The sequence below is a fragment of the Rhinolophus sinicus genome, chromosome 3 (assembly GCF_057876585.1).
Source record: "Rhinolophus sinicus isolate RSI-liver-muscle chromosome 3, RSI-T2T, whole genome shotgun sequence".
Taxonomy (NCBI): domain Eukaryota; kingdom Metazoa; phylum Chordata; class Mammalia; order Chiroptera; family Rhinolophidae; genus Rhinolophus; species Rhinolophus sinicus.
Genome location: NC_142503.1, coordinates 146,462,965 through 146,485,559, shown reverse-complemented (window position 1 = coordinate 146,485,559; position 22,595 = coordinate 146,462,965). Strand labels below are relative to the sequence as shown.

Sequence of the window (22,595 nt, the reverse complement as noted above, 5' to 3'; positions counted from 1 at the left end):
TTGCTGGTGAATTATGTATTTAAAAACCTCAGAATATGAATAAACCTAAAATCGTATTTTGACGATTACCCTGCAGTGAGTTAGTTTAACTTAAAAGCATCACTAATCAAAGTATGGTCCAGGACCACTGTACAGCAAAAATTCATAATCAGACCCTACCTCAGACCTACCGAATAAGAGTCTGCATCTGAACAAGATCCATTGGTGATTCATATACATATTCAATTTGGAAAACACTGTTTTACTTCTAGGCCTAAATCTGGTTATAAACAGAAAATTATAAATTTGAAAAAGCCATAATGCAGGAAATGGCAAAAACATTCATTATAAGATCAGTACTCACAGGGAATATAGTCAGTGGTATGGTAACAGCTACATATGATGTTGGGGGGGTGGGTTATCACTTTGTGAGGGGTGTGAATGTCTAATCATGGTGTTTCGTACACCTGAAACTAATATAAAAGAATAAAATAAGGGGAAAAAAGATCAGTGCTCAATTATGCTGTATCTGATTACATGTTTGGAAATAATATTATTATTTGTACTTGCATATAAGTGTATCTAATATTCTGGAAATTGCTACCTTATTTAAAAATGAAGCCAGATCTGATAAAAAGCCAAGAGCTGTCCAGCTTCCTTATCCTGCCTCATCCTTCAGGTCCGGCTTCATGCTGCATTTGGACTCACTCATCAGCGTGGGTTACAACACCAGCCTGAACACTGATCTTACGGTCCCTTTGACTTATATTTGGTCTGTAGTTAAAAGAAGTAATTAAGTAATCTGACTTAAAACAGCTTTATTTGGCTGCAACTTGCATTTGGAGAGGAGATAAATACAAAAGCAAATCACATTAATAAAATATTTAAATCTGGTGTATGACAATGCTGATTTGTTTAGCCCTTCCCATGTATCATATAGTGTGTTAAATATACTACATGCACTTTCTCATTTAATGTTCATAAACACCCTTTGAGGTAGTAACAGTCATTCCCAGTCTCAAATGAGAAAGTGGAAGCATAGTAGGGTGAAGTTACCTGCCTCCATGAGATGGCAGATCGGGAGCAGAGCCAGGCCTTGAGCCCAAGTCTGTCTCACTCCACAGCCCAGGCTCTCAACCCTATTAAGTACTGTTAACTATGACACGTTATAATGTGCACAACATCTGGCAATATTCAACAGTGAAAAATAGGCTTAAAATTGCCTGCAATAATTGTTTAGTTCCTATTTCAAAATTAATCACTTGCCCATTTACTCTTGTTGCAGGAATTAGTGAATCTTATCAGATGGGAATTTTCCGAATACTTGCTGGCATCCTTCACTTAGGCAATGTTGGATTTACGTCTCGAGATTCAGACAGCTGCACAATACCTGTAAGTTCAGAACAAGCTTAGTGTGATGACAGTTGATTTGTGTTTTAGTTTTGTTGATTTCTTTATGGAAGAAATATATTTGAAGTCTCTCTATTAACATTATCAGAGAGATAATTATCAGAAAGATGTATTATCCGAAGTAAAATCTTGAACTGAAAATAATGAAATATGGATTCTAATCCCTGGTACACAATGATTGTGTGTGTGTGTGTGTGTGTGTGTGTGTGTGTGTATTATGGGAGGAGGAGACTTGAACTTGGATACGTGTCTGATCTATATAAACAGAAATAGGAAATATGAGATGTAAAAGTGGGATTGGTGAGTCTGGAGAGAAGGGTTCATTTGGCACCAGTGCCAAGAACTGATAACTTTATTTATGTCTCCAGCTGTGGAAATGTAATATGGTTTAAAAGCTATTGAAGAAACTGTTAGCAGTGGTTACTCCTGGGAAAAGGGACTAGATGGCTGTGGGATAGGGTGTCTTCACTTTGATTTACACCTAGTGATAACTGCATACTGAGAATTAAAACCCAATTCCATATGTGGAAACATTTGTTTAAACTGTAACAAACCTGACAGTCCTGATCGTCCTGGTTGGGCATTTGTGATTTGCAGTGTTTGCTGATTACTCCATCAAAGATAACACACACACGCACACATTTATTAGCTATCTTTTTACTTTATCAAACTGGAGTAAGTTTTAATATAATTAATTAGTTTTCAGTTCTGTTTCCTCAAAGATTGTAATAGAAGACAATCTTGAGATTTATGTTACGCTCTTCAGATACCTGAGATGAAATTAGCAAATAAAATGTAAATTAACGTGTGTGACTTAAATTTGGATAAATTTGACTTTTGTTTTGAAATATATGTTTCAGTGTCTCTGTCTGGGTTCGATCCCAACTCTGTTGTTTACCTGCTCTATGTGTTTGGTGAGTTGCTTAGCTTCTCTGAACCTTAGTTTCCTCATCTGTAAAATGAAAGTCTCCTGGTGCTCTGATTGAGCTTCAGAGTTTTGGACTAGGTGCTCTGATTGACTTTCATGCTGAACAAATTGTACTGAAAAAATATTTTTTAAATAAATACACAAGAACTCCGCAAAGGCCAAAAACAACGAGGTGAAAATAGGAACTCAGAAAACGAAGCACAATCCTGAAGCTAAGACTCATTTTGAGGGCATTTGCTGAACCCAGTGACCTTGAGCTTTGGTTTTCGTAGCTAAGTGGGTTGCAAAAGGCAAAAGACGAAGCCTAGGACTTACATAAATGTGTAATAAATAGGGGAACCCCTGCCTAAAGCTGAGACCCTAACTGAGGAACTAGTAATGAATTTGCCCACCATCCATTCCAAGAGTACAAGGGAAAGTTAATTCAGCTCCAGCCTTGGTGCTAAGTAGAGGAGGAAAAAATAGTTTCCTGAAAATTGATAACAGTGAACTGACCCTCACACGTACTCCCATCCTGATTTCAGAGTTCCTGGGTGGTCCCAGAAAGCTCCATACAGAAAACTTAACTTAAATTGGTCCTGGATTTGTAGGGTCCTAGATGCCCGACAGAAGCAAATGCAGATTTACTTTTGAGGACCCACCTTCAATCCAGTCCTCAATTGAATCCCATGATACAAGTTACAAGAAATATTGGCTTACAGTAAAAAAAAATACAAATCTCATGATGAAACAAAATAGAAAGAGCTAGGTAAAACAACAGAATAGCAGAATCAAACCTGCTAAGGATGTCAAAAGAAATTAATTTTGATCCAGATTTGACACAACTGAGGAGAGAACTGATGAGCTAGAAGATAAATGTGAAGAAATTATCCAAAAGGCAAGGTAGGACCCAGAGATGGAGCACTTAAAACAATAGATTTTAATTAAAATAATTTTAATCTAATGAGAATTCCTAACACAGAAAAAAAAAAGAGGATGAGGCAGACATGTTTGAAGAAATAATTACTAACAAATTTCAGAACTTGCGAAATGACACTAAACCACAGATTTGGAAAGTTCCAAAACATCCCAGTTAGAATAAATAAAAAGAAATCCACCCAAGGCACGCCATAATGATAGCAAAGGCAAAGAGAAAATCTTAAGGCAGAGCACTAACATATACCAGAGGTGCCACAAAAATGTACACACATGATTTGTATTCTTCTTTTGTTATCGGTATATATAGAGTATTACAATTTTAATACAGTTTTTTCCTTTCTTAAAATGTGTATACGTTTTTTTTGGCACCCTCTGTATTAATCTTGAAGAAATAGCAATTAAACTGATAGCTCACTTCCCAACTTTAACAGTATGACCCAGAAAACAGTGGACTACCATCTTCAGTGTCCTAGAGTAAATAGCTATTAACTTAAGATTGTATATCCAGTAAAAATATCTTTCTAAGATGAGGGAAAACTAGAAGTGTTTTCAGACAAATAAAACTTGTGAGAATTTGTCACCAATAGGCCCTCACTAAAGGAAATATTAGAGGACATTGTTTAGGCCAAAGGAACATGATCCCAGGTAGAAGATCTAAAATGTGAGAAGAAAGGATGAATCAATAAACTAGTAAAGTATAGGCAAATGTAGATAAAAGTTGATTAATTAAACCAGTAATAATAATGAATAATATATTGGGCTGCAAAAGATAGAACTCCTCACAAAATACTTATTAGTCACAAAGGGAAAAGTATCTTTCGAGTTGAGAAATCTGGTGGACATTCCCTTAACCAAGTGACCACAATTGACATGACCAGTAATGGGACCGGTCAACATCCCATAACTTCTGATATGGCGCACTGAGGAGAGTGCAACATCACTTCTCTGGTATTCCTACTAAAAGGCATGACCCAGATCTAAGTATGAGGCAAAATCCTACAGACTCAAATTGAGGGAGGTTTAAAAAATGTCAGTCACAAATGACAAAAAAAAGTGAAGAAACGTTCAGATTAAAAGAGACTAATGAATCATGATAACTAAATTCAATGCATGAACCTAGATTGGATCCTGGACCATAGAAATGGTGTGTGTGTGTGTGTGTGTGTGTGTGTGTGTGTTTCCATAGAGGACATTATTAAGTCAATCAACAGAATTGAATTAGATCTGGAAGATAGAAAATAGGGTTGTACCATTGCTAATTTTCTGATTTTGTTCATTATACCATAGTTATGTAAGATAATGTCTTTGGTTTTTAGGAAATGCACACTGAAATATTTAGTACTAAAAGGTTATTATGTTTGCAACTTACTCTCAAAACGTTCTGAAAAAATAATGTATGTGGATATGTGTGTGAAAGAGTGAGAGATGAAGAACATGATACAAGCAAATGTGGTAAAATGTTAAACTGTATTAGGGAATCTAAATGAAGGGAATTTTGTGTACTATTCTTGCAACCTTTCTGTTAGTCTAAAATTAGTTCAAAGTGAAAAGTTAAAAAAAAAAAAAAAAGTGACTCACCAGCCCCTAGTCCCCAAAAAGGATAGAATTAAAGTACTGAATAACAGAACACATAGATCGGGATGAGAGTGTTTGGAGTTAGTGTTATTAAATTACATTAAGCTAACTAATACAAGTTAGTGCTTCTTTTATAAAAATAGAAACATAAAGTAAATCTTTCAAACTAGTAGAGAGAAAAATGGACTGAAAAACATAATCCAAATGTATCAAGAAAGGGGGAGAAAAACTTAGAAATAGTGGAACAAATAAAGACACAAAATAATTATAAATGGATTAATGTTTCAGTTAAAATGGATTGTTAGACTGGTTTAAGAATTCAGGTGTATACTTTTGAAAGGAGCATTCTTAAACATAAAGGTACAGAAAGTTTGAATATAAAAGGTTTAGAAAAGACACCATAATAGCTAGAAAAAAACAAACAAAAAAAAACTGTCAGAGCTATAATGATACTGGACAAAATAGACTTTGAGGCCACAAGCAGTACTCGAGATAGAGTCTACGTGTAATGGCTGAGATTTTATTCACCAGGAAGACGTAACAGTTCTAAACTTGCACGTACGTAATGACGTAGCCTCAAAATATATGAAGCAAAAATCAACAGAAACCACAAGAAGAAATGGACAAATCTATCATAGTGAGAGATTATTGACTTCTCTCGATTATTGGTAGGTGAAGAAGTTCAAAAATTAGTAAAGGTATAGAAAATTTGAACCAAACAGTTAACAACCTTGATGTAATAGAACAATATAGTGACACCATTCAAATGGAATGTCTCTGGCTTCATCTCATGCATCTTCTCCCTCATCAGCTTCAGTCCCTCATATTGCTGGTAACCCTCCCACCACAGGATTTTCATACCAGCTATTTCATCAGCTTGGAAGACCCTTCCCTCCCCCTTTTACCGAGTTAACACCTCATCCTTTAAGTCTGAACTCCGTCTCTCAAGCAACTGTCTTCTGCCTCCCTGAATAAGGCACGCTCATCTTACATGGAATCTTAGCATAGTGTCTTTCTCCTTTGCAGTAATTTTACATTTTAGGGAGTCATCATTTGATCACTATTCATTTTCCCTAGGACCGTAAATTCTTGGAAGACAGGGACCATGTCTGCTTTTGTTTCCTGGTATATAAGAGGCACTCAGTAAATATTTGTTGACAGGCTGACTGATTTTATGATTGACTAACTGAATGTGCCTGAAGAGAGATACAGACAAATGCTATGAAGAGACAGGAAGAGGTCGTTTTTTAAATGAACCCTAGAAGAGATTGTAAAATGCTCCTAGATGCTGGTTTGATGGATGATTGTGATTATTATCACTGATCAGCTTTCAGTGATCTTGGTGTTTGTTATGACAAAGAAATTGCTAGGTTTTATTTGTTTCTACTTTATTAGTATTTTTCAGTAAATTCTTATTTGATGGATATGATCAGAGGAAATAACCCATTCTCCTTTGGCAGCCCAAGCATGAACCTCTCAGCATCTTCTGTGACCTCATGGGCGTGGACTATGAGGAGATGTGTCACTGGCTCTGCCATCGGAAGCTGGCTACTGCCGCGGAGACATATATCAAGCCCATCTCCAAGCTGCAGGCCACAAATGCCCGTGATGCTTTGGCCAAGCACATCTATGCCAAGCTCTTCAACTGGATTGTAGACCATGTCAATCAAGCTCTCCATGCTGCTGTCAAACAGCACTCTTTTATTGGTGTGCTGGACATTTACGGGTAAGTACATTAGGCTTAGTGCTCTGCCAGACAGCATTTCTTTCTAGTGATTCTTTTGTAGTGACTCTGTGTGGGTATTTGATTCTGTTTCCTACTGGTGAGGAGAAGGGAAAATTAGAAGAGAATTTCTAAAAATCTAAATTTGTTTGCTAGTTTGCCTTCTCTGGGTAACTTTCTTTAATTGTTAAAACACTTCCTGTACAATTTGTGCTTTTTGATGCCTAATTTTTCATTATCTGGTTCAATTTTTCAAAAGAACCTATGAGATCTCTATTCCCAGTTCCCTTCTACGTAGACACTGTGAGTCTGTACATTGACAGGAGCAATGGCTTTTTCATAATTTGAGTGTTTCCCTTTTGGGGATGAATTAGCCTTCAAAAACTCACGTTGTTGAACAATAATGCTGCATGCTAGAGCCTTTTAAAAAAATCTTTCAGCCACTTGGCTGATGCCTGTCTGCTGGAAACTCATCCCATGTTAATGACTTATAACCCTTATCTTCACTGATGTGGAAAGAAAGTTTTACAGCGTTGGAGAATTCCCAATTTTTTTCTTTCTAATGTGCACATTTTGAAAATTTTTAAAAAGCTATTTGTTCCCCTTTCTTCTCTTCCCATGTTATTTTTGGTTTTACAGATTTGAAACATTTGAGATAAATAGTTTTGAACAGTTTTGCATAAATTATGCAAATGAAAAACTGCAGCAACAATTCAATATGGTAAGAATTTTCTTCCTTCAATACTATTCTGCTATAAATTATTCTCTTGAATTCCTAGTCTGTGTTTAAAGCCTGGTTCCTGAAATGAAGTTGTGAATTAACAATTATCATCTGGAGTTTAGAACAGCTAAATTGGGACTTATGATTAATAAATGATGCAACACTAGAAAAATGTTTATGGTCCAGATAGGATTCAAGGTTATTCTTGGATTGCTTTCTGAGAATAGTGAAAATTTGGTTCAAATAAATTGAATGAGAGAAGCAGGAAGTGTGTTAGGTAGTAACATAGGGAGTATGGAGCTTTGAGCCCAGGGATATCCCTCAGTTTGTTGTTCTTGACACTAATTATGTGTGGAGTTAACTCTGATTTGTTGTATTAGCAAGCTGTCAGAACAAAAAATCAGAGCAAATTCTTTTCTACGTATTTTTTATGTATTCTCTTTTCAACAAGACAATGGCAATGGGAATATTTTGAGAGTAGCTCTTGTGAATTAGTAATATGAAATATCTTAAAACATTAGCATTAGGGCTACTGTGAGCTGCACCTTCCTTAAAAAAAAAGAGTTACCCATAGGAAGTGGAAGACAAGAGGGCCGAATACAGGAAAAGAATCCTGAATAAATATCCTCATCTTACAAAGAGAGACATCCCATAGTATCATCTATTGCTGATGAAGAAAAAAATAGAAGTTTAAATATATGTATTATTTTATGTTACAAAATTAATAAAAACAAAAAAAGATCTAAAAATAGTAATATTGAGAGGATAGGGGAAGAGCAGTGAAGAGGTGGTGTATGTGAATTTAGACTCATCTATCTTATCAAGAAATCAATAGATAATGTTTCCAATGAATAAATAAAAAAAAAAGCAGATAAGCATGTTCTTTAAATGTATATATCAGAAGAAACAGCTAAGGGAATTAAAAACAGTTGCCTGTCGGGAGTGAGACTGAGGTTGGAAGGGATGGGACAAGGGATTGTTGCTTGTCAGCGTAAAATCTTTAGACCATTTGACTTTTTAAAAATATTGCATACACTTTGATAAAAATTTAGACCATCTTTATTTATCAAATTAAGCTACTTAGCACAATGATGTAGAGATGAGCTTAAAACCTTAAGCTTATGACTGTTTCCATAAGAATGTGATGGGGATATTTTTCATCTCTGCGTAAGGAACATTAATAAGATCCTATCAGAGACTAAGTTGAGTACTATCTTTTCTTAATGGTTTTCAGAGTCTCCTAACACTTTAATCAGTGCCACAGCTTTCTGTTCTTTCCCAGTATATTTTGGCACAAGTTGACTAGAAGTACAAGGGACCAGTGTCAGCCTCATTAGGAACTGGCGAGTTTGTCTATTTCTCAAGGGCCTCGGGTCTCTGAATGTGTTTCTGATCCTCTTTTTTCTCTTTCTCTTTCCCTCTTTCTGTTTCTATCCATTCCTCCTTCTCTCTCTCTCTCTTTCTCTCTTTATCTCTCTCAATCTCTCTCTGTCCCCTCCCCCATCACACACACATACAATACCGCATCTTAGCTTCTCTCTGCACAACTGCTCCATTCCCTCTAATTACCAAATGGTATATTCTTTCCTTCTATTCTGTACATATTTTCTTTACCTCAAGATTTCTGCTTCCTCAAAGTTTCTGCTTCCTCAGTCATTTCTAACTTCCTGTGAACCCAGCAGTGGTTGGAGTCCTGCTCCCATTCTCTTAACTTGCTGACCGTGTTTCCCCGAAAATAAGACCTAGCCAGACCATCAGCTCCACTGCGTCTTTTGAAGCAAAAAATAATGTAAGACCCGGTCTTGTTTTAATATAATATAAGACCGGGTATAATATAATATGATATAATAATATAATACCGGGTCTTATTTTACTATAATATAAGACTGGGTCTTATATTAATTTTTGCTCCAAACGACGCATTAGAGCTGATGGTCTGGCTAGGTCTTATTTTCGGGGAAACACGGTAGCTCCCATTCTTCTTTCAGCTCCAGCTTCCACTGTTACTCACCTGTTCCCCCATTCTCATACCTGAGAAAGAGAATCTGATTAACCCAGTTCATTTTTTCATCCAACATCTCTGGCAATAGCGTGCCCTCAGGTGCATCCCCACACTTGGTCTAGTCAGCTGTGACTAGGAATATGGGGTCTCACAGGAAAGAACTTGGCAACGTAGGGCTGCTCCCTCAGCAGGAGCTGTGGGTGGGCAGTGGGCGTGAGAAACGCAGTGACTGGCAGGTTTAGTGCTTAGAGACATTACCCTATTGACCAAGGATCTCCTCATATTGAACCTCATGCCCACATTGTCATTTTGACAATTGAGCATCCAACATTTCTGAGGCCCCACAGACTTTTCCAAACATAGATATAGAGATGTGTGTGAGAAACAAGCCCTATTTCAAGTCTGGAGCAGTGTTTCTGTTGTCAATGTGGAGACTGCATATAAATTAATTTAAAAAAACAGGGCTCATTGTTTTGGACAATATTGGTTCCATCAGTCAAGGCATCCTGCTGACAACATGGTGCCCTATTTGTCTTCTCATTAATCAAAAGAACAGAAGACATTTGCTTTCTAATTAGCATGACATAAATATTCAGAAAGTTGACCATGGTTTGTTTTTTTTTTAACTAAAGTTTATTACAGCCGGTTAGACTATAAATGCTGCAAATGAGCCAAGAGTGGCATTATAAGTATAGAATAAAGTGGGAAAGTTCCAGGAGCCTGAGGAGAGTTATGTATCAGAAATCTTGGTGACACCTAAGTTTCATGGGGTTTTGGATCCTACATGTGTTATCTGGTCATAGCCACAGAGGGCTAATCAACCCAGAAAAGTAGCAAGATGTGTGAGAGAACTCAGGAAGACAAAGGCAAGTAAAGGAAAGCAGAAACCTCCAAGCACTAACAAGTAGAGGCCATTAGCATCTGTAGGGACTGGAAGTTGTGGGCGGGCTGCATTGGCTGGGTGGCCTGAAGCAGGGGCTACAGCAGAGGTGGGCTTGCCCTTCTCACCTGGACTAACTTAACTGCCATTCACCCTCAGAACTCAGGCCACATACCCTTCTCTCACTATCCTGCATCCAAACTAGGTGAGCACTCTTGCTCTCATAGCTCGCATTATTTTCCTCTGTAACATGATTACAGTTTGAATTATAGTCCTTGTGATTATTTGATTTCTGTCTGTTTCTCCTACTAGTCTCCAAACACCATGAGGGCAGAGCCCATGTCTATTTTGTTAATGGGGTTTAGTGACTGGCACATAGTAGAGAGTCAATACATATTTTTGCTTAAACGAGTAAATGGAGATCAGAAGCAATGGTGGGACATTTAGCAGAAATAGCCCTGAACTGGTAGAGGCTGCAGCTGCTTACAGGATTGGATCTAGAATCCAGAAAAGTGAGCTATAGAGTCCCTGACTGTGGAGAATAATCAAGGCAGACACAAAAGACTGACTATTATCCAGTTCTGAAGCACATGAACTTCAACACCACAGACCCATAAGAGAATTACTTTGTTAGGCCGTAAGCATTGCCCAGCATGGTACAGTGGTCTGTAGGGCATCCACTCTACATAGTTGTTCAGGGCCATCTAAGGCATTTCTGTGCCCTTGTTTTAATAGTGCAATAATTTAAGAAGCAAAAAAGTATATAGTGCAGTTTGAGATGGATACATATCAAAAAATTTTAAAAACTTTTCAATTTATCAGCTACTTAAAACAGCCACATACCTAGATTTACTTGTTTACCAATGAACCCTATGTAGCTGAGAGTTTTTTTAAAAGATTTTTACTAAAATATAGCTAACATACAATATTATATTAGTTTTAGGTGTGCATTATAGTTATTCAACAGTACCCACCTTGTACTACATATAGTTATTACCATATTGTTAATTATATTCCCTGTGCTAAAGAAGTGATCACCATAAGTCCAGCAACCATCTGACACTGTACCACTCAATCACAATGTTATTGACTCTATTCCCCATGCTGTGCATTACACCCCCAAGTCGTATTTGTTTTATACCTGGAAATATGAACCTCTTATTCCCCTTTATCTTTCTCCACTTCTTTAATTTTTCAACTACATTTGACATTTAATATTATTTTATATTAATTTCAGGTGTACAGGACAGTGGTTAGACATTTATATACTTTACGAAGTGATCCTCCTGACTATGCTAGTACCTACATGGCACTGTACATAGTTATTACTATATTATTAATTATATTCCCTATGCTTTACTTTACATCCTCATGACTGTTTTATAACTACCAATTTGTATTTCTTAATCTCTTCATCTTTTTCACCCTGCCTCCAACCCCCTTCCCATCTATCACCCTGATAGATCTAGTACCCACCTGGCACTATACATAGTTATTACAGTATTATTGACTATATTCCTTATGCTGTACCCTATATTCCTATGACTACTGTGTAACAACAAATTTGAACTTCTTAATCCTTTCCCCTTTTTCACCCACTCCCAACACCCCTCCCACTTGGCAACCATCAAAATATTCTCTGAATAAGTTTGTTTCTGTTTTGTTTGTTTATTTTGTTCTTTAGATTCTACTTATAAGTGAAATCATAAGACATTTGTGTTTCACTGTCTGACTCACTACACTCAGCACAATACCCTCTAAGCCGATCTGTTGTCATATGACAAGATTTTGTTCTTTTTTATGGCTGAGTAATATGCCATTGTATATATGTACCACCTCTTCTTTATCCATTCATCCATTCAGGAACACACAGGTTGCCTTCATGTCTTGGCTTTTGTAAATAATGGTACGGTGAACATATGGATGAGCCCGTCCCCTCGAAATACCATTTTGGGTTTCTTTGGATAAATACCCAGAAGTACTGGGTCCTTCTTTGTCTCTTGTTATAGATTTTTTTTTTTAAGTCTGTTTTGTCTGGTATAAGTATTGCTACCCAACTTTTTTGTTTGTTTCCATTTTCATCTTTTTCCATCCCTTAACTTTCAGTCTGTATGTGTCTTTCAATCCGAAGAAAATCTCTTGTAGGCAGCATATGTAAGGGTCTTATTTTTTTATCCATTCTGCCCCCCTGTCTTTTGATTGGTGTGTTTAATTCATTTACATTGAAAGTAATTGTTGATAGGTATGTAGTTATTACTATTTTATTATTCATATTTTTATTTATTTATATTTTTCATCTTAAAGAAGTCCCTCTAACATTCCTTGTAATACTGGTTTGGTGGTGATGAACCCCTTTAGCTTTGTCTTGTCTGGGAAGCTCTTTATCTGTCCTTGCATTCTAAATGATAGCTTTGCTGGATGGAGTAATCTTGGTGTTATGTCCTTACTTTTCATCACTTTGAATATTTCTGCCAATCCCTCTGGCCTGCAAAGTTTCTGTTGATAAATCAGCTGATAGTCTTATGGGCGCTCCCTTGTAGGTAACTAACTGCTTTTCTCTTGCTGCTTTTAAGATTATTTGTGTTTAACCTTTGGCGTTTTAGTTATGATGTGTCTTGGTGTTGTATATAGCTGAGGTTTTACTGCCAGTGGTTTTTCTTTGCTGTCTTTTATTGTTCTCTGTGTGTAAATGATGTTTCTCCCTCGAGATTGTTGTTGCTGGAAGCTATGGACTGTCTCAGATTATGTTGGTATCCTCTTAGATTATTTTATATAAACGTTGTTACTTGACTAACATTTATGGTAATAATCCAGTAATGCCACGTTTTTTCTTTTTTCTTTTAGCATGTCTTCAAATTGGAGCAAGAAGAATATATGAAGGAACAAATTCCATGGACTCTCATAGATTTTTATGATAATCAACCTTGCATTAATCTTATAGAATCTAAACTGGGTATTCTAGATTTGCTGGATGAGGAATGCAAAGTAAGTATGATTTTCTGATGTACTTAGTCTATCACAACAGATATATCAAGGTCAGAAGGTAAGTGGATTTAAGCAGATTCATAGTACACCATGAGGTGCCACTGTGGGGGTCGCTCGAACTTGCATTCTGAAGGGGCCCTACACCCAAAGGGCTTTAAATATAAATGGAACTAGGAGAATTTCCTTCTCTTTTCAGCTGATTCTCAGTTATGTGAAAAATTGACATTAGATACAACTACTACCTATTTTAACCACTTTTGTTGATCAATATGCTTATAGTTGGTACTTTTTGTCTAGTGGTATGATATACTTAAAAAAATGCAAGAAATTGTACAAAAGATATTTAGAATAATAGCTCTAAATATCCATAATTTAAAATTATGTGAGTTTTAGCTTTAATATTTGAAGGTGCAGCAAGTTGGAAAAATGTGAGATTCCCCAGCTTTACTACTCACTGAGTGATGTTAGAAAGTAACCTATTCTTTCTCTTAATATCGCTTTAGTTTATATGCCATAAGTTACATCTCTAACATAGATTGATCCTCCTAATAATCCAGAAAACTACTTTCTATTTCATACCTCTCTGAATTAGTAAATATTTCACTATGTGCAAATGTTACCTTTATTTAACGAGTTTTGAGAAAATAACATGATGTCATGATATATCATCTTTTATTTGTGAGGCTTTGTTTTTAAAGCAAATCAAGTATTTATTTGATGATTCCTGGTACTGGCAGATTAAGTTGCCCAGAGATTGGGCTGATTCACCCATGGAAAGGTCTCAGTCATTGTTCTTCATTAGTAATTGGTTTTTTGCCTCTAAGAGAGAAATATGAAAAGAATATGAGTTCCTAAATTGAATATCAAAACTGTTAGGTGAAGCCAAAAAAATGATCTCTTGATTGATGCATTGGAAGAGTCTTATAACAATATCCATCTTGTTTTCTTTCTTTCTTTTTTATTTCATTGACTGTAGATGCCTAAAGGTACAGATGACACTTGGGCCCAAAAATTGTACAACACACATTTGAACAAATGTGCACTCTTCGAAAAGCCCCGTCTATCAAACAAAGCTTTCATCATCCAACATTTTGCTGATAAAGTAAGGAAGCTTTATTCTTTTTTCTTTTTGAATACTTAAGGTCAAAGAGGAAATAAATCAGTAGTCAAGAGGTATCATTTTTTTCTTTGCTGACATTTACATTCTTTAAGGCTTTATAGGAAAAATAATCTTCATTGTTATTTTATTGTTTTTCTCTTCCTTTTACCTAAATGGAATTATATTATGAAATAAATATGGGTCTATAATGCTCTATCTGTAATTTTGAAATCCAAGAAACTCTGAAAACCAAGTTTTTTTTATAATTTATTTAATGGCTAAACCTGATATCTGACCGGAACTAACATGAGGTTATTTATAGTTTTTATTTATCCCACTTAGGCTGGATATTTACATATTTTAATATAGAAATGTTAATATGTTTGATCACAGATTGCTGCTTCAGACTTTGCTGAAAAATTCTGAGTTCTAAAACATAGCTGACCACAGGGTTTTCAGGATAGAAATTGTGGACTTGTGTCACCCTTTGTGATTGAGTCACTGTATTCCGACTAACAAGGCAGGCAGACTTTCTGCTCCAGAAGTTCTGTGGTCTCCTGTGAAAATCAGGAGCCATGAGACTAATTTATATTTCAAGGAGGTTGTGAGGCAGGCTTTCGGGTAAGCTTCCCATCGTCTCCATCAGCGTTTGAGGGTCTTCTGAGTCCACCATAATCCTGGCTAGAAACCTTAGAATGACTTTAGGGCCTTCTGAGGGCTTTGTGGTACAGGCTGGGAACCCCATGAGTGGTAGGTAGTTGAAGTCACTGGAGTTTTGGGAGCAGGAACAGTCCATTCTAGAGTAGTTCCACTTACCAAATCATACAGTATTTACAGGCCTCCACCTGCATCCATCATCAGCTCTTATACTTTCTCTCTGTGAGACAGCCATTTGTTCCTCCTGATCCCTTCTCTCTTTAATCTCTTCTCTCCCAAGAGGAGATTGACCCCTGCTGGATGGTGAACTAGGTTAGAAGGAGATACGTTGGGTCAGCCTTGGAGGAGCTGCCAACATGGGAGACAAGAATCGACTTCATATGGGTCTGCTTACCCGTGATTGGGAGGATCTATTAGACCACAATTAGTCAAGTACTACCACTGTTCCCTAGGAAAAAAAATATTTAGGGAGTTTCACTCTGTAGTTAACATACTTCTTCCCAAGTTTCTAGTTTCTTAGACTAGAACCAATGATACCACATTGCTGAGAGCCTGTCATATAGACTAATACTTTTTTTGTTGTTGATGATTATAATATCTATTCAAAAGTTTTATTAGTTAAGGAGATTTTTCCATGTGTTTTCAGGTGGAATATCAGTGTGAAGGCTTTCTGGAAAAGAATAAAGACACCGTTTTTGAAGAACAAATTAAAGTTCTTAAATCAAGCAAGGTAACCATGTATATGATTTTCTCCAATCAGGATATATTCAATAAAATGTTAATTACTTAAGCATTAGCTTTTTAGCAATAATAATGATTTTTCTAACAAAATCAGCTTTCCTGTTACTTTGTAACTTATCATAACACTTACTGTGTGTTAGGTCCTGTTTTAAATGCCTTACAAATGTTAACTCATCTAATCCTTATAATGAGATATTATCATTACTCTGTCCATTTTACAGAAGAGGCGCATGAGGCAGAGACTTTATAGCTAATGAATTTTCAAGCCAAATTAAAAACTAGGCTGTATGGCTCAGTCTGTGCTCTTAACTACAATGCAATGTTGTCTTTCAGTTTTATGTGAAGTTGTTGCCTCCACAGCAGTTGTAGATTCTTGTGCCTTTGTGAGAGACTGTGAGAGAAAACAGTATTTTTCTGTGTCATTCTGAAGGGAAGCACTAGAAACATGGCCTTATGCACCCCGTCCAGATAGAGGTTGATCTCTGGGTCATTGAGTGCAGTTTGAAGTGTGGCCCAAAGCACATTGAAATTACTTTTCCTAGGCATACATACTAGAAACACTGCTTTCTAGTAGGAAAAGAATATTCCAGACGGCAAAGAACTATGATGGTTACACTAGATTGATTATTATGTTGATTCCAGCCTCCACTCTTTGACTCTCATCAGAAAAAGATAGGGAGACACAACTCACTTTCATTCTATAGGCAGCAAACCAGGAAACCAGTTACTCAGTTTAGCAAAATGAATATTTAAATAATCAGTAAAAAGCTAAAAATATTCATGCATATTCTTCCAGATTACTGGCTAGCACGCTTTTTGTTTTTCTGGTTTATTCTAAATCCTTTTAACTTCAATGGAATATTATATGAACATTTTGACTCTTGTTTTATTTCAATTATTTTAATAATAGAAAGATCATATAAAGACCAAATTTCAGTTTTAACACTCAGAAAATAATGAGTCTAGGTGTCTGTAGAAAGAGTCAGGTTTTCACGTGTCCTCCTTGGTACTGGGCATTAGTGCTTTATAGCTTATAAGATTGAGCTATAAGAGAAACTCAGTGCCAATCCTTGAGTATTATTCAGTTAAAAATTGTAAATAATTTTGATGAAACAGAAGTGATAAAACCCATGAAATTCTAGGGTTACGACTCTGCCTCAGTAATTTAGGTTAAATAGAGCATCCACAGGTTCTCATCCCCAAGCACCTACAATCAGTTGTGTCTTTATTCTGACCCAACTTTTCTGATTGGATAGTTATCAGCGTCATCATCAGAAGGCGGTTCTGAGGAGTCACTGGAGTGACTGCCAGTCTGTGCATTGTCGCAGTTGGCATGGTAACACTGAGGGACTTACATAAAGCTTAAAGGCCTCCCCTGCCCCAGTCAGCAGAAACCCGACCTGAGGGTGTGAACTTCATATTTTAATTTCTTTGCACCTGGTAGGAAGCAAGTGTAGTATAGTATTGATTTGTTCTCTTGGAAGTACTAATTTTAGAACGTTAAGACTTGTTTAAGTGCTTTGAATAGAATTAGGTTTGTGGTAATGCAGTGTGGAGTTTTACTTATGTATGTGTATTTTGTTCTTTTTTCCTTTCTTTAATGTTGTAGCCTTTAGCCAAATCTGTAACTTGAAAAGGAATTAAGGTGTTATAAACTTAACAGAAAGTGTCTTAATTTATATTTTTTCACCATAAAGAAATCCTGTGTTGCCACATCTAATACCAGGAGCACATGCATAAATTGCAACGCCACTGAACGCTACTAAATTGCAACTCTACCAAATACCATTAAAAAGAGTTATAACTCCAACTTTCCATGTGTTCGTTGATGAGGGGAAGCATAGCTTATCTACTGAATTTATGCTTTAGATTGCTTATCTATAAAATAGAATCATGATTGTGTCTATTTTAAGGGGTTGTTAATGAGGATTAAGTGTTATTAAATTTTTATTTATTAAAACTTATTTATTAAATAAGCTTTATTAAGCCCTTAAACAGGGCTTTATATATTAAAAGCTCTTAGTGAATAATATTGTCATTACTGAAATGATTTCCCACATCTTCATGAAACTCTTACTTGGATCCTCCTGTTTTCTTTAACACTATTTCCTAGACATATAAGTTCAGTCTTAAGCAATTCCCTATCTTAGATATAGATAGATCAAAGAAACAAGGTGGAATGTCCAGGCATATCTGTCTACTCATATGTCTGTATATCTGTCTTTCTCTCTTTAAATAAAGTTGGCATCCTCAGTCAGTGGAAAATGGATAAATTCTTCAATAAATGATTTAAGAAAATTGAGAATTTAGCTAGGTAAACAAGGTAAATGAGACAGGCAAAGGTCCCTGCTTTTGTGGGGAGCTAGGTAATAATCACTTAATCAAACACTTAGATAATATCATACCATAAAGTGATAAGTGCTATAAAGAAAGTAAAATAGGGTATCAAGCTAGAAAGTATCTCAGTCTACATTAGCTGGGGTGATCAGGGAAGGCCTCCCTGAGGAAGTGTCATTCAGGCTGTACCCTGAAAAATGGGAGACAGACATCAAGGCAGATAGAAGAACAAGTGGGGAGCACTGCTACTATATAAGCTGGTTGTGTGTGAGATCCAAAAAGAAGGCCAGTGTGGCTGGAGCATGGGAGGTGAATAGAATGTGTAGGATGGATAGGCGGGGCCACTTTCTGGAGGGAAGTGTGGTAAAGAGTGTGGATTTCATTCCTACTGCCTTGGAAAATCTGGAAGGTTTTCATAAGGGGAATGATATGCTGCTGGAAGGAGATGTATTTGGTGTGAGTGGAGATGGGGCAGTAATGATCTAGGGGGGAGATGGTGAACTGAGGTACTGAGATAGTAACAGTGGAGAGGGCATATGATTTGTGATAGAATTGACAGGTCTTGTTGATGGATTGAGTATGGAGAGTGAAAGAATGGGAGAAATTGAGGAAGACTTCTGTTTTTAGCCTGAGGTACTGGATGGATGACGGTGCCATTTACTGAGGTGAAGACTTGTAAAAAATCAGGCTTTGGGAGAAAGAATCAAGAGTTCTGCCTTGAACGTGTTTTGCCTGAGATGGCAATTAGATAATCCAAGTAGACATGTCATATAGGAAGTTGGAAATAAAAGTCAGCAGTTCCTGGGGAAAGTCAGAGTAGGTGATATAAGTTTGGTAGTCTTCAGAACTAGATGGTATTTAGAGCAATGCTTTGGGAGAACAAATAGATTTTTTTTAAAAATAGTAGAGAGTAAGGCCAGAGTCTGTATGCATTCCAACTTTTAGAGGCTGGCCTGAGGAAGAATCAGAAAAGATATCTGAGAAAAATGGCCAATGATGAAGCAGGAACAACTACCTAAAGAAGAAATTATAGAGCAGTTTCTAATACAGCAATGTAAAATGTACTCTTTTTGTTTTTTTAAGAAAACTCAATGTAGAGAATTTTATATTTATGATTTCTATGGTTTCTTTGAAGAGGAAGCCACACACATGTATGTATATGCATATATATATATATATATATATATATATATATATATGTATATATATATACACATATATATGTATATATATATGTATATATATATACATATATATATACATATATATGTATATGTATATGTATATATATATATATATGTATTCTGAACTCTGACCACTAAGCAATTTTCTAGTAGATATTAAGTTAAATTGTAGCACTGTCGCACCCAACGCAACGCAGGCAGTGAGAGAACGAGAAGGGGCAGCAAAGGGTTAAGAAAGAAACAGAAATCAAGAAAGTTGTGAAACAGGGGACCAAGGGTCTCCCAGCCTAAAAGGACTGAGAGTCCCGAATCAGGCCACGTTGTGGCTTTTATTGATATACACACAAGGAAGTAGTATTGTTTTCTCCACGGTCTGTGAGTCTCATACATAATACCAGAAAACTGATCCAAATAAATCACCTTTGCCTGCAAACAGCTGGAATAGAAAGTCCCATGATGTCTTAAAAATTATGACATGTGCCTCCCCAGGGACAGATCCTTTATGCTAAAACTTATTGATAAGAATGGAAGGAGAACTGATGTTATCACATCATTGACTCACTTCCCAAGCAGGTTATGGGAAGGAATATAGCCACATAGGCAGAAGCTCTCCTTAGCTGGGGGAAGGTGGGGGGCTGTGCCCACCTCTATCGACCCCATGAGTTCTCCTGGTGGTCCTCACACAGCTGTGCCTGGCTTGGGTTGTTCCTCCCGTGAGGAATCTTACCTGTCATTGGCTGACCAGCCATCTTTCTGGGGCCAAACAGAGAGACATGAGGTGTAAGCACAAAGGTGAAGCAAAGCCCCTGAAAGGATCATCTTACAGACTCTCCTTTCTTTAGGGGCAGGTACGAGGGGACAGACGGGTAGGCTGCTGCGTGACAACCTAGCACCTAATGGTGAATGTGATATTAGAGCCCAGCTCTATTAACCATTTCACACAGAAGAGAGGAAAACAAAGTTTAGGTAGGCAATGCTAATGTGGAGTGAGCAATTTATTTGGAAATGATAGAATAGCATAGGTAAGATTCTTAAGTACTTGGTCTGTCATTGAATAGCCTAGCATCTTAATCCCGTGCTGAGTTTTCACATCAAATCTATTAGGAACTCTTCTTTTTCCCCCTTTGGAAAACAGGTTTAACATTATAATATAAGATATTAATAAAACATATATTTCCTCTTTATAACCAACCAAGCTAGAATGTATTATTTATCTATAAAGCAAGGAATACGTTCATTTGTGTAGCAAGCAACCATTTTTGGTATGTTATATATAACAATTTGTTATATGCATCGCGAATTATTTTCTAAATTATCCTTATGATTTATATACACATTCACAGTAAATGAAATTATTTGATTTTGTTTTTTAATGAAGAAAATCCTTCTAAGAAAGTTATTTCTTCTAGAGACAATCTGAAATTATTAGACAAATAATTAGTAATTACAATTATAATTTCACTTATGAGAAAGATTTGTTTTATTTATATGGAATGTGGCACTGTTATGAAGATATGGACATATATCAAGATGTTCCTGTGAATTAATTTGAAATCTATTTTGTTCCATAAAATTTCTCCCAACCATATTGACTAATACCATCCACCCACTTACTAAGTACCAGATCTGTTAATAGACTTTCATATTGCTAACCTGATACAACACAAAATTGATAAATCCCTTGAAAACAAATATAACAGCTTACAGGGTAAGGATGGGTTTTGGGGTTGTTGTTTTTTTCACCTTTTTCTGTAATCCAAATTATTTTCTAAAAATTATTATTAATTTTTCATTAATTTTTAATCTCATAATACTGTAGAACTAATGCATGATACGCTTCCTGCTGAGATTTTCAGTGATATTTTTTAGCTGGTGCTAAATTAGTGGGCAGACAAATGAAGCATGGTGAGAAAACATTTTGTGGAACTGAGGTAATAAGATAGGATTTTCAACTAGCAGTTTGCTCATAAAATGATTGTAGTTCAAAACCAGTAATATGTTCATAGTGGCCAATTTCTGTGGATTAGGATTTCAATAGTAGCTTTAATTTTGTTTCCCCCAAACATGGTTATAGAATTATTGCATTTTTCCACCCATATTTTTATAGCATTTTTGTCACACTCCTCTCATATTTTTGGCTCCCAGCACAGATATTGACCATTTCTGGAATGTGACTGAAAAGGTTTACTTACGGAAGGGAATCACTATGGATTGCAAATCTTCATAATGTTTGTGTAAAGGTTTACATTTGAGTTTGGGTTTAGAGCGTACTTTCTTTTTATTGTTTCTGACTCAGTTTAAGATGCTACCAGAATTATTTCAGGATGATGAGAAGACCATCAGTCCAACCTCAGCCACCTCTTCAGGGCGCACACTCCTCACCCGCACTCCTGCAAAGCCCACCAAAGGCCGACCAACCCAGACAGCCAAAGAGCACAAGAAAACGGTGGGGCACCAGGTGAGTTCAGGGAGCCCCTGCTGTGGCGCTCCTGCCCCTCTGGCTCAGCTGAAGCCTCAGGGCTTCCTTTCCCAGCCGCCCAAGTAGGGCCCTCAGGTGAGGAGAGGCTGGAGCTTTCACTGTGAGAACATGTAACACCGACCTCTCCTATCTCTGTGTCTTAATTCATGCACGCACATCTCCCTCACAGACCACTGCTGCCTGTGTTTTGTTCTCTGGTAGTTTCCTCTCTGGATTCATACAGAGCATCAGCTCCTTCAGCCCAGGAACCATGCCCTTTCCTTTCTTTGATGTTTTATGCTCTCCATAGGGAGTGGGAAACGTGCCACACATGCTTAGTGCCTGAACAATGGCTGGAGACTTTGGACAGGAGGCTGAGCACCAGTCAGCGTGTTTCCCTGGGCGTGGGACCCTGTGCCCAGTGCAGACAGGAAGAAAGACCTGACACAGGGCCACAGCCTCCAGTCCCCATCCCAAATTCCTAATGGTAACCCCACCCTGACTGGACTCTCCCCTTCTCTCACTTATTTTCCATACGCTTAAGCCATCTGCTACTTTTTTCAGTATCTTTTTACAGCAGAACTCCCACTGTACATGGGCTTAAATCGTCTTAAAGTGAGGTTATAGTTTTAGTCAAAATTCTGAGTTCACAATACAAGGCTATGGATATCTGTATTAAAAAGAGGGTGGGAAGAGTGAACTCTAATGTAAACGATGGACTTTGGAAGATTCTGATGTGTCAGTGTACCCATAGGTTCATCAGTTGTGACAAATGTTCCTCTCTGGTGAGGGATGGTGATGGTGGGGAAGGTTGTGCCCGTGTGGGGACAAGGGATGTATGGGAAATCCCGGTATCTTCTCTTCAGTTTTGCTGTGAACCTAAAAAGTCTATTAAAAAGGGGATGGGTGGAAAAAAGGGGTGGGAGAGAGTAAATGGATATTTAGCAGAGTAAACATGTGAATGGTAGAGTTTAAGTAAATCATAACCTAAAGCCCTA

The 22,595-nt window shown here is 36.9% G+C and overlaps 1 protein-coding gene across 1 annotated transcript in view; it reads left to right on the top strand.

Annotated features, from left to right (window-relative positions):
* The window catches only part of MYO5A (myosin VA), a 158,963-nt gene that overhangs the window by 76,317 nt on the left and 60,051 nt on the right, over nucleotides 1-22,595 (top strand). The window contains exons 9-15 of the mRNA XM_074327734.2: nucleotides 1,265-1,371; nucleotides 6,271-6,536; nucleotides 7,173-7,254; nucleotides 12,981-13,121; nucleotides 14,098-14,223; nucleotides 15,524-15,607; nucleotides 21,436-21,597. Coding sequence (XP_074183835.2) covers nucleotides 1,265-1,371; nucleotides 6,271-6,536; nucleotides 7,173-7,254; nucleotides 12,981-13,121; nucleotides 14,098-14,223; nucleotides 15,524-15,607; nucleotides 21,436-21,597 — 968 coding nt within the window. The remainder of the gene's footprint in view (nucleotides 1-1,264; nucleotides 1,372-6,270; nucleotides 6,537-7,172; nucleotides 7,255-12,980; nucleotides 13,122-14,097; nucleotides 14,224-15,523; nucleotides 15,608-21,435; nucleotides 21,598-22,595) is intronic.